The following is a 17,270-nucleotide window of genomic DNA, read 5'->3' as shown; positions in this document are numbered from 1 at the left end:
ACGGGTAGGTATTGAACAAAACGTATGTCCAAGTTTCACTAAGTATTTGGTAAGTAATGAATAAGAACATTCGCTAACTGACGCATTCGTGTAAAATCGAAGATAAAACCCACCTATCAAAAATCGCTCGTTAGTATAAACACGCTTATGCGTCATCGTTGCTGAACGCAGCCGTACGTATGTTCATACTAATGAGCGATTTTTGGTTGGCAAAAGAGAATTCGGCGTCGATAGGTTTGGGGAGACCTATATAATTCGAGTTATCCACGAAGACGCGTGCTCTAGTTCTTAATGTCATACCATCTGTTGGATTTGACAAATCTGCGCATCATCGTGAACATACTTAGTATTTGACCACGTTCTGATAGCCATAGTCATAGTAATTTATTCATAAACAATTTAGCATTGTGTCTGAACATATAAAATAGTACATGAAAGAAAGAGGAACAAAAAACACTTCCGAATCTAGGTATAACTGTACAAACAGAATATTCAAACAAAAACAATACTTAAAACTACACAAAAACAGACCAATCAACACAAGACATATTAAAATTAAATATCAAATACTTCCTCTCATCATCAGCCTCCTTGCGTTATCCCGGCATTTGCCACGGCTCATGGGAGCCTGGGGTCCGCTTTGATAACTAATCCCAAGATTTGGCGTAGGCACTAGTTTTTACGAAAGCGACTGCCATCTGACCTTTCAACCCAAAGGGTAAACTAGACCTTATTGGAATTAGTCCGGTTTCCTCACGATGTTTTCCATCACCGAAAAGCGACTGGCAAATATCTGATGACATTTCGCACATAAATCATTTGATTTATTTTGAGTATTTACTTTCTCTGTGGAATCAAAACACCCTCTCAATAAAAACTGTTTCAATTTGTATTTGAATACATTGTATTTGATATGACTGACATTCAATTCCTTTTATGTATTCCCAGGCCCGGATCCCGAGCGTCATGCGCCGGCGCAGCCTCGCTAGCGAGCAGCGACGACGCGCAGCTCGGGGAGCTGTCATGGTCACGCTCCTCGCTACAGGACGAGCTCATCAAGTCGGTTAGTGGCAGCCCCAAAATACCGCACGTAAGTAGCTAGAGTGTAGCTATACTCTGTCAAACAAGTCTGTCAGTAAATAAGAACAAAGAAAACTATATGTATCCTTTTCTTTAGGGTGCTAGAGAAAAGGATACCTATAGTTTTCTTTGTTCTTATTTACCGACAGAATTGTTTGACAGAGTATAGTTTGAGGTTTTGCCAAGTGTTGTGTTCCACCAAATAAGGAAAGGCGTTTACACAATCAAAACTTAATTAACACATATAATAAACATAATTCGTAACGTCACTAGTACGGATTTCACTTAGCTTGGTGTGAAGGCACCTTTTGGATGGAGACGCCTGGTTACCGTGGAAATTTTAAGAAAAGTCTCACAGATTTTTAATGACAATTGGTTTTTAGGTTGTCAAATTAGAATACGTCTTACACTTGTTATACCAGCATGACAATTTTCGTCTGACAATCTGACGTATATTTCGAATTGAACATGTAACAATTGTCATGTTGGCAAATCAGAGTCGTTCCTAGTTGCGAATGACGCTATTCGAGGATATGCCTACTTTTAATGTTCATGTTAAGCAAAAAAAGAAAACTAATCATTTAATGTGATCATTATAAACGCATTGTTACTTTCGGCGCATTGAGGCAATGCTCAGCCTTGCATAATAACACAATAATCTTACATTGACATTGCATAAAATGGCAATAAAACACTTTAATGTCTCTATTATTTAATATCTTTTGTGTTTAAATCAGGTTAATACGTGTAAGGATTCATTCACTTGGTAAAACCAGAGATTTGCACGTACATGTTTGTTAGTTCATTTAGATTATATCCAACACATCACATCATACAATTCTCTGCATAATTAGTAGTAGCAGTAGCATATAGGTTAAAGATTTAGTAAAGTTGTTCTAGACAAATAAACTAATATCATAAGATGTTAATTAGTAGTTAGTAATTTGCTAACATTTTAATAATTACTTTTATTTTATTATTATTCGCACGCACAATAGCATTAACATAATAGTATTACATACTATGACAAAATTAATTTTTGATTACGTACTTATGTTATTTTTAGGTACCTATATAGTTACACAAATATATATTTTTTTTCCATTAGTGTTACCTACATATATTTATCGATAATTTTTATACGTGACTGAGGATTAACACTTTCGAAACCGGGCTCTACGCGGCGCTACGACATTTTCGCTACATACGGGGAAACCCATGTAATCGGCTACGCTTCTACGAGCGGTGTACCCGACAGTGGGGTTCTTGGTAGCGAAAGTGTTAACATAGCCATCAGAATTATAAATTGTATATTTTCACTTTAAACGCAGAAACGGAATAAAAACACGGTGTAAACAAACGTATTAGCGAATTTTTAAATTACTGTTTTTAAAAAAGCTAGCGTAAAACCGAGGGTAACCGTGCATGAATCTCTAACTGTACTGGCGTGCCGACTGTCATTATCCGTCCAATTCTGACGCACACTGATATAATCAGTACCTATGTCATTCAGTTATCGTGCATTTCATTCATGCTTGCACGTAGCTATATTAGCGCAGGGGAGACGCACGATGACTGAAACATTAGGATATCGTTCTGATGGCGGTGAACTATTGAATTGGCCTGTATGTTGTGTAATCGTGAAAGTATTAGACGCCTTAACGAAGTGTGAAGAAGATAAAAAGGTGTCATTGGTGTAATGAGCAGTTGAAATTAAATAATGAGAGCCTTTGTCGGCGATTAGTTGATTGGAAGATAGTTTAGAGGTTGAAAAAAATGATAAAGAAAATTATGTAAGACGATTTTGTTGTGAATTATTCGTTTTAGCTCTCAATAAAGTAGCCATTGGCAATGATAGATGTCAATATAATTCCACCATACCTAATTCGCCCTATAAAGTTCTTTTTTTAGGGTTCCGTAGTCAACTAGGAAAGGAACCCTTATAGTTTCGCCATGTCTGTCTGTCCGTCCGTCCGCGGATAATCTCAGTAACCGTTAGCACTAGAGAGTTGAAATTTGGTACCAATATGTATATCAATTACGCCAACAAAGTGCAAAAATAAAAAATGGAAAAAAACGTTTCATTAAGGGGGGTCCCTACATGTAAAGTGGGGGCTGATTTTTTTTTTCATTCCAATCCCAACGTGTGATATATTGTTGGAGAGGTATTTAAAAATGAATAAGGGTTTACTATGATCGTTTTTTGGTAATATTAATATTTTCGGAAATAATCGCTCCTAAAGGAAAAAAAAGTGCGCCCCCCCCCCCTCTAACTTTTGAACCATATTTTTTTTTATACTACGTCGGTGGCAAACAAGCATACGGCCCGCCTGATGTAAAGCGGTCACCGTAACCTATGGACGCCTGCAACTCAAACAGTGTCACATGCGCGTTGCCACCCCATTAGAAACTTGTACACTCCCTTTTGCTGTGTTAAGTACACAGTAAAAAGGAGTGTACAAGCTCCCAGGAGGGCTCGGGTTGCCGACGACTCAAAGGACAATAGACGGAACAAGTTAGTTCCGTAAGTCCTCCCGTCATCAGCACACCGCACCCTCGCTGAGCTCTGGCAGCCTTACTCACCGGCAGGAACACAACACTATGAGCAGGGTCTAGTGCTATTTGGCTGCGGTCTTCTGTAAGGCGGAGGTACTACCCCAGTTGGGCTCTGCTCTAGATTCGAGCGAGACGATATCCGCTGTGCTGTGCCCTACCACACAAAGCGGAATATCACTCGCTATGCCCTACCTCCATATGTTTAAAAATTATGAAAAAAATCACAAAAGTAGAACTTTATAAAGACTTTCTAGGAAAATTATTTTGAACTTGATAGGTTCAGTAGTTTTTGAGAAAAATACGGAAAACTACGGAACCCTACACTGAGCGTGGCCCGACACGCTCTTGGCCGGTTTTTGCTTCCATATTTCGTCGGTATAGGAAGCAAGCTGAATCAAAATTGGACTACTATTTTAATTGGTAGTGGTTATAATGACTGTAATGCATAAACATGCAGGATATTGGCGTAAAATAAAGAAGAAACCATTTCAAAGGTGTCTTAAAGTAGATGCACTTTACTATTAGAGTAAGGGCCACGTGCACCACCCGCTTAACTCAAGATCAGTGGGCTGTCAACTGTCAAATTATATAAAGTGGTGGGGTAACCTCGGGTTAACCCTCCATTTTCGGTGGTACAAGTGACCCTAAGAAAATAGTTAGATCTAATAAGATCTAGATAGTTAAGAGGTAAATTGAAACACAAATCAAAACAATCTTTTCACTATTATAAGTATTAGTTTGCTTTCCAAAGGCCGCAAAAGTATGAAATGTTTCAATTTACCTATCTTCTCCATAATCTTAACTTTCATCATCATCATCCTCCTTGCGTTATCCCGGCATTTGCCACGGCTCATGGGAGCCTGCGCTTTGACAACTAAACCCAAGATTTGGCGTAGGCACAAGTTTTTTACGATCTTAACTTTAACCAAGTTCCTTTTCCAACAGAAACAGTGGCAAGACGCCATAATGTCCGACGACCGACTGTCCCTAACTCTTGAAGAAATCGTGCACATCAGATCAGTTCTGACGAAGGCGGAGCTTGAAGTGCTGCCTGTCGAAGGCAGAGTTAAAGAGGACGTGGAGAAGAGAAGGGTGAGTAATAAAGTTAACTACTTATATGACAGTTAACTCGGATATGTATATCGGATATACGATTATTCGACGAATATTCGTGATAGGTACTGTTTCTAGCTATCCAAGGGAAATGAAAGAGACGCCATCATGAATGATCGCCAGTGTTTTAATTTACTGGCCCCTATTTTACTAAGATGAATTGTCACTTGACAATGACAATCGCCTATTAATGCTATGTATACAAGGTTGACGGACAGATACTTCCTTTTGTATTGAGCCCGCCTTTTGTACAATACCTAAGTTTTCTTGTTTTGCAATAAAGTTCAATAAATAAGCACTTACTTTTTACACAGCGAATTGTCATTGTCAAGTTAGTGAAATCTAGATTCGAGCCCCGACATTATGCTTAAAAATATTGAGCTATTTGTTTTTTAGGCTTTACAATATGATTGAGATGTGAAGGCCGGCTTACCGCAATATTAATAAAATATTTATTAACTTTTTTGTGATGCATTTTTGCAACTCGAGTGACCGTGATCTCAATGTATTCACGCGTCAATTTCTGACAGTCTTATCTTCTTGAAAAGAATAGGTACCTACATATTTATTACTTATTAGCACCTTATTAGGTTACAAACTAATTTGTATACGTCGGTGGCAAACAAGCATACGGTCCGCCTGATGGTAGGCCGTCTCCGTTGCTAATGGACTACAACACTCCGCACCGTTCAGCCCTCGTTGAGCCCTGACTTATTAAATCTAAAATCTAATTTCGATGTTTATTCTGCTTACAGGTTTGTTTCTTATGTTTGAAAACAAGATTCGGCATTTTCGGCCCGTGGGGCCAGAAGTGCAAGCTATGCAAGAAGACTGTTTGTCAGAAATGTTGTTCGAAGGTCAGTACCACCCTAAGTTACTTTTCCACCTAATAGTGATCACGAACGAGTGACATTTGAGCAAGGACAACAGGAAATCTGGACTGATTGCACAGGCATGCCGTTGCGATAATCTTTGTTTATTGTTGTAGTAATCGTAATAGTCGTTGTATATTGAAATGCGGAAGAAATACCTGTTTTAAATGTTCAGTTGCAAAGTTATAAATGGACGAATAAGAAAGTGCCTATAATCTGAAATAAATGTCATATACAAATAAAAAGTGACCAAGTCCTCCAAAGTTCAAAGCTGGATTCGAACCAGCGTCCTCCGTTATCCCGTTTATTTCAGTTTATAGTTAAAATAGTAGTGTGTCTACTAAAAAACACAAATTATTTTCTATGAGGATAAACTAATTTGTTCTAAGAACAATGTTCCTATTTTAATTTCAGTGAAAATGTAATTATCTTAGCGAAGGAAATGTACCAAAAATCATTCTCAAGTACATAGCTACAGATTGTTGTATGGATCCCATGTGTTATATAAAAAAAATATATATTAAAGAGTCTGGATTGTCTAATTCAGTATTTGTACCTACTAATTTATCAATGATTTGTCTTCAGATGCGTATACCAACGGAGCACTTCGCGCACGTGCCAGTGGTACTGCTGAGTCCATCGCTTCTGCCATCACCCGAGGACGAGCCCTCCTTCCCGAGGAGTCTTATGAGCCGGCTGGTGCCGGAACACTCGGTAAGGACCCTTGTTGATGATGCCTCTTTCTCAAGACCTAATTCTCCCAGATTTGCAATAGGTAATAGAATTGTTTTCCTGGACGCTAATTTCAAGGTCTATTGCGGCCGACTGCTGGGTAAAGGCATTTCTTATTGTTATTCGCAACTTCTACGGCTTTGTGCGTGTATTCGCCACATAAAAATGAGTTCAGATCATCTCACCATCTCGTTTTTGGACTGCCCCTGCCTTTGGGCGCTAATTCGGTCGTTATTTTGCCAGTCTGACATTGTTTTTGATTATGCAATATTTTATCTAACTGTACATTTGGTGTTTCCAGAGTTCGGAGCAGAACAGCGTAGGCAGCGCGCCCAACAGCCCCGCAGCGCTGCGCCGCGCGGCCCCCGTGCACTCCGCGCCCGGCTCGCGCGGCGCCAGCGCCATGGGCTTCGCGGAGCTGTCCGTGCCGCCCGCCATGAGCCGCAGCGTGGAGGGCCCTGAGAGCATGCCCGTCACGCTGCCGGTGCAGACTCCTGAGCGAAGGTATGTGTTATCTTATTTGTATGAGAATTTTGCCAACCTGACTATTATAGAGAAAAGTGTAGGCAGCGCGTCCAACAGCGCCGCAGTATTCTGAAGTGATACCCCTATTCATTCCGCACGAGAACCCTCGTAACCCTTGTTATCTTCTTCTTGCTTGCGTTATGAAGCCTCATGAGAGCTTTGGAAACTATAACTTGGCAGCCTTGACACTGTCCATAGGGAAAAATCCAAACCATTCTAATTCGAATCCCAAACATTTCAGGGCCCGCTACAGCCGCAGCACAACCAACGCGACGGCGGCGGAGCGGCTGCGCGGCGTGCAGATGGCGGTGTGCCACGACTGCAAGGCGATGGTGCTGCAGATCATCAAGTCTTCACGCGCCTCGCGATCGGCTTCACGCGACCGCGCGCTGAGACACCTCACGCTCGACCTAGCACCGGTGTATACTGCTGACTGCTAGTGCACGGCGGCCGCTTGTCCGATTGAGTTCAGAGGGTGATCGCTGATAAAACTTCATACGCGTTTAATCGATTGATCTGCCTGGGTAATATAGTCCCGAGAGGCTCAATATTTGGCCCGCTTGATGGACTTGTTTGCATACCTAAGGCTTCTTTTGAAACAATAGCGCAGTTTCAGTCTAAAAAGTCTGCAAATTCTGCGTTTCGTTACTTTTAAGCAGAATCTCTTCAACCTTGATTTCAAACGGACAAGCGCTCACTTCGCTAATCGAGTGTACATTTCTGAATATTTAAACTGCTATAAATTAAATGTAGATTCTGGGTAACTCAAACTATTACGCTTTCCTTGAAAAAGAAATTATTCAATAACCTTAATGACCTTTTTTGCTAGACATTCTTCATTTTCCTTTGAAAACATGACATTTAACGCTTTAAAATCCAAATCCTTTGACATTAACCCCAGATTTCAACCCGGACAATAAACAGTGGAAAAAGATCTGATTTTGAAATTGGTTCTTATAGTAGAATTAGGTATAGATAATACCGAACCCCGGTTTTGCCAACTTGACAATATTTATCTGAAACTGACACTATTCTGGCGTACATTTATGCTTTGGCATGACAATACAAAAACATACGGCTAAATGTCAGTGTCATAATACCAATTGTCATTGTCATATAACAATTGTCATTGTCAAGTTGGTGAAACAGAGGGAAGATAAAAAGGAGCTTCCGAGGTTGTGTGGATCTAACATTTGTTTTAACTAGACAATGACTTTTGACAATACTCTATGACCTTTTGACAGATACCTAATAATTTTATTTGTCGCACAAATTCATTTTCCCATTTTTAATCGAATTAAATATTTATTACAGAGACATTCTCGCCCAGATGTATTTAATGATATAATTATAAATGTAATGATATATTCCAAAACTAAATCATATTTTGTCACGTATTGTAATAGAAAATATAAATATTTATATTCATATTTTTTCCAAATAGAATGTTTGATGTTTCAAAATGTCTATATAAATGATTGTAAATCAAAGTAATCTGTGTTCAGAAATAATGATGTGCTATGATTGTTATTGTATGAAGAAATTTATCGTGTACATAGATGTATTAATATTGGTAATTCTGTCGATTGGATACCATACCCGCACCGAGCATGACTAAGATGTGATATGTAGAATGCTCCTCCTGATATTTGGCCAGGAGAGTCAGGTCAGTCAGTCAGATTAGATGACCTAAGTCAGGCGTCTGATTATTATATTTTCGCCAATTTTTGACATTATTAAGCGTCTGCATATCGCATCTATTATAATATTGGAATCACTGGCAGTTAGCTATTGCAATAAAGCTTCTAGATAGGCGTACGCCCCAGTCTGAGAAGCAGTTTTCTGTGCCATAAAATCGATTAATCAATTCAGACATTATTATGGGCGATTGTAATCGTGCTTACCTCCACGTCCCCTCAGTACTAGTGTTAAGATCGCACCAATGAAGAACAAATCTACGTGTCGTTGTAAACAATTCTATTTACTTATGTATTTCCTCGCTTTGCCATCTTATTTATTTACTATGAAATGCCGGTCAGACCGCCCAGATTTGACTACGTTGAATAAAATCAACAAAAATTGAATTTTAGGTATTTTTTTCGAAAATCCCAGTGAAATTTAAAATTGCGGGGCCGGCATAATCAAGTCTGATTGTGTAAAAAGTTAATTGTAAGCTTAGTTTCCTCATTCCACTATCATGTCTTAGTTTTATTTAGATATATATTAAATTATTTTGCCAAATATGTAACCACTTTCGATATTTTCTTGTAAATATAGCTTCTTTAAGTGTTCTCTAATCGGTTACTTTATCCTATATAGAAATAAGTTTGTGTAAGATCGTCAGCCATGTTATGGTGGTATCGTTATGTCCGTAGTCGAAAAAATATTCGACGACGAACACAGCGTTGCATAATAATAATCATGTTTAGCTACGGCACTCGACGTTTGCTGTATTTATTTTGAAGTTTTACATTCCCTCCGTTATGTTATAGTTCACTTTAGTTTTGTACATCTTATCTAGTGTTTTGTTTATGTAACAGGCGCCTGTTTCACCATTCTGACAATTGACCATTTTCTGTACAGTCTATTGACCCCTCGACGACGGACGTAATCTACTGTCAACTATACCAGCGTATGGCGAATTGTCATTGTCAATTGTGCAAATTGCCGGTGGTGAAGCAAGGGTCAGGTCTTTGCATGGTCGATCGAAAATGAGGCCTAATTCTTATAATATAAAGTCGCATTTATACTTACGCGTGGCTATACTCAGGTAGAAAATATAGATATATTTCTATTTCTGACAATCATTACTTTATGGCTACACTTATGAAGTATAAATGCGGCTTATTTTGCTATATCAATGTTACATTACTGCTCAGAGATCAAAAGTCGAATTACCAGTTACAGATTATTGTAAATGTGTGTAAATTGTAGTAGTCTATATTAGATGTTACGTAGATTGTAACTATTAAAAACATACCTAAATTAAAAAGAGGAAATAGAAACGATACCTAATAAAATAACTACAAATCGTATTGGCATTTTGTTTTCAAGCGTAACTTTAGTTCCTGGTTAGGTACCATGAAGTACTAACGCCGTTCAAAGGACAGGAGAGAAAGGGATACAGCTATACCAGTTATACGGTACAACTCCGTCTCTCCCTCTCATTAAACTGAACAGCTTTATATTACTTCATGGTAGTCCCTGTTTGTATATTTCGTATAGATTATTAGTTTTGTTGGAGAAGCGCCAAGGAACAATTGGACGTAGTTACGCAGAAACGTTCCAATCTATCTGAAATTGTCATTGAAATGAAAGACTTTTGTTTTTCGCATCACTGAATTTGGTATAGGTGATAATGTCAACATTAGTAGATTACATAGCTAGGCCAGTAACTAGCTAAAGTGTTTGTGTCTACTATTTTTCTGTTCGACGGGGCCGGGAAGCGGTAACTTCGTTTAGCGCAGCGGCCTGAAATTTGATGTTTTCCGGCCGGAGGACAGAAAAATACTTATTTGCAAATACTCTTCAACGTTACTAACTACAACCGAATGACAAATTGAACTTTAGAAGTAGGTAAGTTCTGAATAACCGTATGAATGATCATTATTCGTATGATAAGTCTCTTAATATAGTGAATAGCAACCAGCGAAATCATCCTATCAATAGCTATTTATTAGCATGAGACAAGGATAATTTACATAGGATTTACCATATTCATACTAAGAATCGTACCTCGATTTTTTAGCGCCACTGATGATGCCTACAATTTTTTTTTTCAAAATGCATTGACGTGATATCATGATATTAAAATAAAGAAGCATGTTATTTGTTCTTATAAAAAATATTTGGATAAGAAAATATGATTTTGGCCACGTCCAGGTTGCGCCTTGCGCCATCTAGTTTTAAACCTGAAAGGCCCATACATTTCAAGGGGAACGCTTTTTTGTATGGGCTTTTTCTGTCCCGTAATTATATCGTCCTCGGCATGAGATAAATAAAAGAATAAGTGTTGATCGCATCACATTTATTGATTTCTATGGTTGTAACATTAGGATAAATTATCCTTATTAACCCTTAAATGCATGATTTTTTTCTTTTAACTAGAAATTAATAATGTGATAGACAATGGTTTTCTGACTCTAGGAAAAATAATAAAAAAATATTTAACATCGATTTTAATACTAAATCAGTGTTAGAAGTAAAATTGGCTAAATCTTACTTATATAAATATATAATTACTAGTAAAATTTATAAGAAAACTTTTACTACTATTAAAAAGGTACACTATTTGAGAAACCCCTATGATAAAATGATTTAAACATAAAATAGTTACTAACTCTGAAAAAATCTGCCTGAATCATGTACTAAAAATCACCATCATCCAGTTTTTTCACACTTTTCCGCCATTTTTTCTTAAATAAAAACATTATTTCTAACCATTTAAGAAAAAATGGCGGAAAAGTGTGAAAAAACTGGATGATGATCCTACAGATCTAAGAAAAATAAATAAAAAAGTCCAGCTTATATTTTGGCTAGTTTATTAAAAAATACATGCATTGTAGCCAAATGGCAACAATATGCATTTAAGGGTTAAATAAAATTTGCTACAGCCGCCCGCCACGCCCCTTAAATACACTATCAAAAATACTGATCACTTTGAACAAAGCACATTTTGAATATGTATTTAAAGGTTAATAAGGTTAAATTAATAACAATAAAACTAAGTTTATGATAGCATCTAAGAAAGACAATGTAAAGGCTGAATTAAAAATAGGCGGAACAAAAATAGAACAGGTCAAGAACTTCAAATATTTGGGAAGTATCATAACAGGAAACTCAAGATGTACTACAGATATAAGAGCAAGAATTGCGATAGCAAAGCAGACATACTATAAGAAAAAAACCCTATTTAGATCAGGAATAGCATTAAACCTACGAAAGAGATTTATGAAGACATTTGTATGGGCCATAGCACTATATGCAAGCGAGACATGGACGCTAAGAAAGAGAGATGAAGAATACCTGCAAGCCTTTGAGATGTGGTGCTGGCGAAGGATGGAAGGGATCAAATGGACAGAAAGAGTAACCAATGAAGCAGTCCTAAATAGAGTGAAGGAAAAGAGGACCTTATTGAATATTATTAAAAATAGGAGAGGAAAGATGATAGGCCACCTGCTACGACACGACCATTTCATCACAAACATAATAGAAGGGAAATTAAATGGAAGGAGAGGAAGGGGAAGGCCAAGAAAGAGTTATATGAGCCAAGTAAAGGAACATGTAAGGGCCGTGTCGTACCAGGACACTAAAAGGCTGGCTTCGGATCGACCAAAGTGGAGACAACTTCATCAAGCTGCACCGACAAGAGCCCAGCTCTTAAATTGAATTGAATTGATTAAAGGTTAACGCGGAGCGACTAATAAATACTAATACTCTTAGCCTACGATCAAGATGCCTTCGTCAACGAACTGATGAGGCGGGACTTCAAGGTTCAAAGGCGCGGGGCCCTTCCGGATGCGTCCGGAGGCGTCATAATGTGAGCCGTGGCAGGGGCAGTAGTACCCGCCGAAGTCGCCGGCGTTAGCAAAGGATACTTGCAGTTTAGTTACTTAGTAGCATAAATAAAAGAATAAGGTGTTGATCGCATCACATTTATTGATTTCTATTGTTGTAACATTAGGATAAATTATCCTTATTAAATAAAATTTGCTACAGCCGCCCGCCACGCCCCTTAAATACACTATCAAAAATACTGATCACTTTGAACAAAGCACATTTTGAATATGTATTTAAAGCTCGCAGCGAGGCGACTAATAAATACGCTTAGCCTACAATGAGGATGCCATCGTCAACGAACTGGTGAGGAGGGACTTCAAGGTTCAAAGGCGCGGGGCCCTTCCGGATGCGTCCGGACGCGTCATAATGTGAGCCGTGGCAGGGGCAGTAGTACCCGCCGAAGTCGCCGGCGTTAGCGACGGGCACGCAGCCGAGATGCGTGCAGACGCCGATGACGACGAGCCAGCCGGGGTCCTGGGTGCGTTGGTCGTCGTGTTGCGGGTCGCGGAGGGTCTCCACCGGGACGGCCTTCTCGGTGGCGATCTCTTCTGGTGTCCTGAAATGGTGGATGAGTTAATAGCGAGTTGTTTTCCTTGGTGAGATGCCAGAAAAGTATTGCGCGTAATTTCAATCAAGTTTGTGTCCATAGTAATTAGGACGCAGATCAAATAGGGCAAATATCGAGATAGTCTATATACCAAACTGGTTTAAAACATGGCTAGATACTATTAAAATAGAAATATTCGTTTATATCTCGAAATCTACGAAACTTTTACAAACTTAGTGACCTTACCTAAAAACGCCTTCGGCCTTCGCCAGTGGTGGTGTCCGTCATTTTCTCTTAAATATTGTATATGACATTGTATTAAGATTTTTAAACTTAGTGATTCGTTTTCATGGACGACAAAAGTGTTACAACAGACTTCTGCCCGTTGCGTTGTTGATGAAGTTGTGGCGGCTTGCCCCTTCACTTGAAGTTGACAGACTTGCCCTCGGGGATCTCAGAGAGCTTGATCTCGATCTTCGCCAAAGCCAAGACGTCGGCAGCGGCAAGCCATGGATGACACAAACTGTATTACAACAGACTTCTGCCTGTTCTAATGAGCATATGAAGTGAATTTACCTGTGGCGGATGAACAGCGACTTGCCCCATTCACTTGAAAGTGACGGACTTGCCCTCGGGGATCTCAGAGAGCTTGATCTTGATCTTGGCCAAAGCCAAGACGTCAGCAGCATCCATTGAGGACACGAACTACGTTACTACAGACTTCTGCCCATTGTGTTGTTGATGAAGTTATAATTACCTGTGGCGGATGAACAGTGGCTTGCCCCTCCACTTGAAAGTGACAGACTTGCTCCTCAGAGAGGGATCTGGCCAGAGACGTCAGCGGCAGCCATTGATCTCGATCTTGGCTGTAAAAGAAAAAAGTTTTTGTAAGATTTGGACTTGGATTGTTCAGTTATGCATCACTATAACCAGGGGCGGCTCACGTCAGCAGTACATCCTGGCGCCGCAGCCATGGACGACACGGAATGCACGTTCGCACTTTCTATTGTTACTTTACGTCGCGAGGTTTTTTAAGCACGAACGGAATACTTAGTTAAATAGACATATTGCAAAAGACATTCTTATACGATCTACGTCCCCGGAAAAGTTCAATAAGGCTTGTGATGTTGGAACTTGAACAAAAATATATAAATACAGCGTATATACCTAGAAAGTACTCAAGATAGAATATAAAGTATAACATTTTGAGTATTAAGATTTGGTAACCCTATCACCGGATTGCGCACGTGCGGCTCGTTTCTTTGTAAGAATGTTGTAGGTATTTAAAAAGGCGGCATTTCGGAAACATCAAAGCAGTGGGCCTTCTGTACTTGTACTATTATATATTCTGTGCTATAACAGTATAGTGATGCATAACTGAACTTTTGAAATATCTGTGCTAGTCAAAATCAAAGGACTTTTCAATTTTAAAAAGAAGATAAGGCAACCCTTTTCCATACCTATTCACAATTAAAAGTGGAATTCATTTAAAAAGTTTTTTTTTTTTTTTTTAAGTTTATTCAGAAACCAAACAGTCACAAACACATTGCATAATATTGGCAATACAAAAATGTACTGCAAAAACAGAAAACAATAACAAAAGACCTGGAGGTTCATAATTGTAATTTATGGAATGGAAATCCTTTATTTTTTGACCATCATTGCAGACAATTTCCATTTTAAGATTTCGGAAGTATTTTTCATGCTCATGATTCAGATTTCAGAGTAGAAATAACATACACATAGGCACAGTAATTTTTCTGATTGAACCTATCAAAAAGTTTTTTTTATACCTCATAGTGGCAAACAAGCATACGGCGTGCCTGGCTGTAAGCAGTCATGTTAGCCTATGGATGCTTGCAACTTCAAAGGTGTTTTTTTTATGAAATAGGCAGCAAACGAGCAGACGAGCCGCCTAATGGAAAGCAGTCATCGCCACCCATGGACATAAGCAACATCAGGGGAGTCACCTATGCGTTGCAGACCTTACTTGCACATTGGCAACTCTATAGATATGAGTACATTCCTTTCTTATGTTATGGCATTTTAAAAATAAGTGACATTAAAAACTTTCTTTCAAAGTATGTACTACTAAACCATAGTTTATAAATTCTCCGTCCCCATTTCACCTTAGGACCACCAGACAATCGGCAATGCGGCATCGCTTCACGGTTAGTATTCCAAAATACGCACTAAGCGTTTCGCTTCAACATTTATTTTGCGAACCGCCAAGGAGTGGAATGCCCTGTCTGAGTCTACCATCAGGTGTGATCGTGGTCAAACGTCTGTTCATACTAAAAAAAAAAAAAAAAAAAAAAAATTGCCTTTCAATAACACAGTACAAATTGAGTACAGGTGTTAGCGTGATAGCTTTTCAGTGAACAAGCAGGCACAACTACCGTTTACTATAATTACTTTTATGTGTAATTTCCGCTGTTGGTTTCCCTATTAATAAATGAATATAAACAGCAGCAGCGGCTGGTCCATACAAGCCGATGGCCACCGGCTTGCCTAAAATTGATCACTATTAAAGTACCTAATTGTTAAGGTAGGTTGCTTTTGGCTCAGTGTTGCCTAGCAGAAATTTGTACCACCTGCCACTGATAGAAAGACAAAGATCTATCTAAAGATTTGTTCTCCAGTAACAACTATGTAACAGACACATCTCTATTTAAGCTATGTTGAATACTTCTGCATTTTATGCTTGAGTTGAAAAATCTAGTCCATCTAATTCCACTTTGTTGCTTACTATAAGGTACATAATTTGCTAGTATCATCATACAAATGACCTATCAGTGTGAAAGCGGGACTTTTTGATTGGAAAAAAAATGTAGTTAATCTACCACTAGAATTTCTCATCCCTATTAAATTATTTTATAAAAATCACAACTAATTTTAGCAGTTTCATACAATATACAAGACGCCAAGGAATGTAATGTTTCTATTATAGGATATGTGGAACCTTTCCATTACATCTCAAGGACAGTTTGTCATATTTGGTTTATGGTATTGTGTGTTTGTGACTCAAATATTCAACATATTTAGTTAATACTAATGTACATTTATTATAAAAACAGAATGCTACAGTGACTAAACTGTACATTGTTATGAAACAGGAATAGAAGTATACTAACCTCCAGCCATAAGGTATGTGAATGATTGGCGTCCATCAGCACTCTCCTTGGCCTGCGCCGTGGGATCCTGGGTCTCCTTACGGCGGTAAGCGGAAAAATCGGGGTACGCAATATCGGTATGCGCAAATCGTACTTGAGTTGGCACTGAAATTGACAAGTGTTATGTAATATCATTTTTCATTACAATCACCTGCGCAAAATGACCAAAAACACAAGGTATAAGGACACTAGGCTTACCTTTCGCGCTAGCTTTGACCTTCAGGCCCTGGATAGGCAGGGATCCATGCAAATATTGCACAGTCGAGGCTTTGGGCAGAGGTTGTGCCACTATCTTTTCGTTGGACACTGGAACGGCGACCAGTGGTCTCAGACCGTTTGAAACCACTTGGGAGGTGGATTTGAAATACGGAGCCAAGTGCCCGGCCCTCACAACGGAAGTCATTTTGATACGCCTTCCTAAAACGCAATAAAATCGTTTTTACAAGAAAGCGCAAGTGCGCGAGGAAAGATGTAAAACGTCAATTTGGGGTTACCAGATTGTACTTTTTTTCTAACTTCAGGTGCGTTCACAATTATATAACCACGGATTCTCACTTTAAACGTTAACACACGATCAAATCGGACGCAACGACCCTTTTTCTGTCGCTGAGAGCAAGTTCTGAATATGTATGTAAAAAGTGTCTCTTATTTTATACGAATATGAAATGACCAGAACGCTTATAGTTTAGTCTCGCTGTACCCTTTCAAATCAATATAATTAAGAAAATGTGATTAGAACTGCAATGCTGCCAATTTTTTATTTCTACTCTTTTTTGCCAGCCTGTACAAAGTATATCTCTAGACGGTCAAGCAAATATTGGTGCAAGAGAAAAGAGCGAAATCCAAAATTTCCAATATTTAAATTATCAAGTAAAATAAAGATGACACCAGAAGCAACTGGGTAGCTATGAAATTTACGTCCCTACATTTTTAATATTTTACACCGTGTTTTTAGACTTTCTTACTACGAGAACGGCAAAAATGCAGGGTGAAAAAGTAATGCGATTTTACATCATGCCATGATGAATTAGTAGGTATTAGGTACCTATAATTTACTGAATTTAGCACCAAACGAGATCCTCTTACGAAAAAAGTCAGTAGGAGCACATCATA

General features: G+C 38.7%; 2 protein-coding genes across 2 annotated transcripts in view; one reads left to right on the top strand and one right to left on the bottom strand.

Moving 5' to 3' along the window:
* Positions 1-9,913, top strand: part of LOC125227064 (protein spire-like) — a 50,430-nt gene extending 40,517 nt beyond the window's left edge. The window contains exons 8-13 of the mRNA XM_048131255.1: positions 949-1,090; positions 4,582-4,728; positions 5,505-5,606; positions 6,207-6,335; positions 6,655-6,857; positions 7,120-9,913. Of these exons, the coding sequence (XP_047987212.1) occupies positions 949-1,090; positions 4,582-4,728; positions 5,505-5,606; positions 6,207-6,335; positions 6,655-6,857; positions 7,120-7,318 (922 nt within the window). The 3' untranslated portion in view covers positions 7,319-9,913. The remainder of the gene's footprint in view (positions 1-948; positions 1,091-4,581; positions 4,729-5,504; positions 5,607-6,206; positions 6,336-6,654; positions 6,858-7,119) is intronic.
* A 2,603-nt stretch (positions 9,914-12,516) lies between these two features.
* On the bottom strand, positions 12,517-16,648 carry LOC125227502 (cytochrome b-c1 complex subunit Rieske, mitochondrial). The gene is given in 5 exon segments (XM_048131835.1): positions 12,517-12,993; positions 13,561-13,592; positions 13,594-13,707; positions 16,081-16,262; positions 16,356-16,648. Coding segments are annotated over 5 exon segments (822 nt in total). The 5' UTR covers positions 16,561-16,648; the 3' UTR covers positions 12,517-12,704.
* Between the last annotated feature and the right edge of the window lie 622 nt (positions 16,649-17,270).

This window comes from Leguminivora glycinivorella, chromosome 6 (assembly GCF_023078275.1).
Source record: "Leguminivora glycinivorella isolate SPB_JAAS2020 chromosome 6, LegGlyc_1.1, whole genome shotgun sequence".
In the NCBI taxonomy this organism is placed as follows: domain Eukaryota; kingdom Metazoa; phylum Arthropoda; class Insecta; order Lepidoptera; family Tortricidae; genus Leguminivora; species Leguminivora glycinivorella.
Note: the sequence above shows the minus strand (reverse complement) of the source record. Positions and strands in the feature narration are given on the sequence as shown.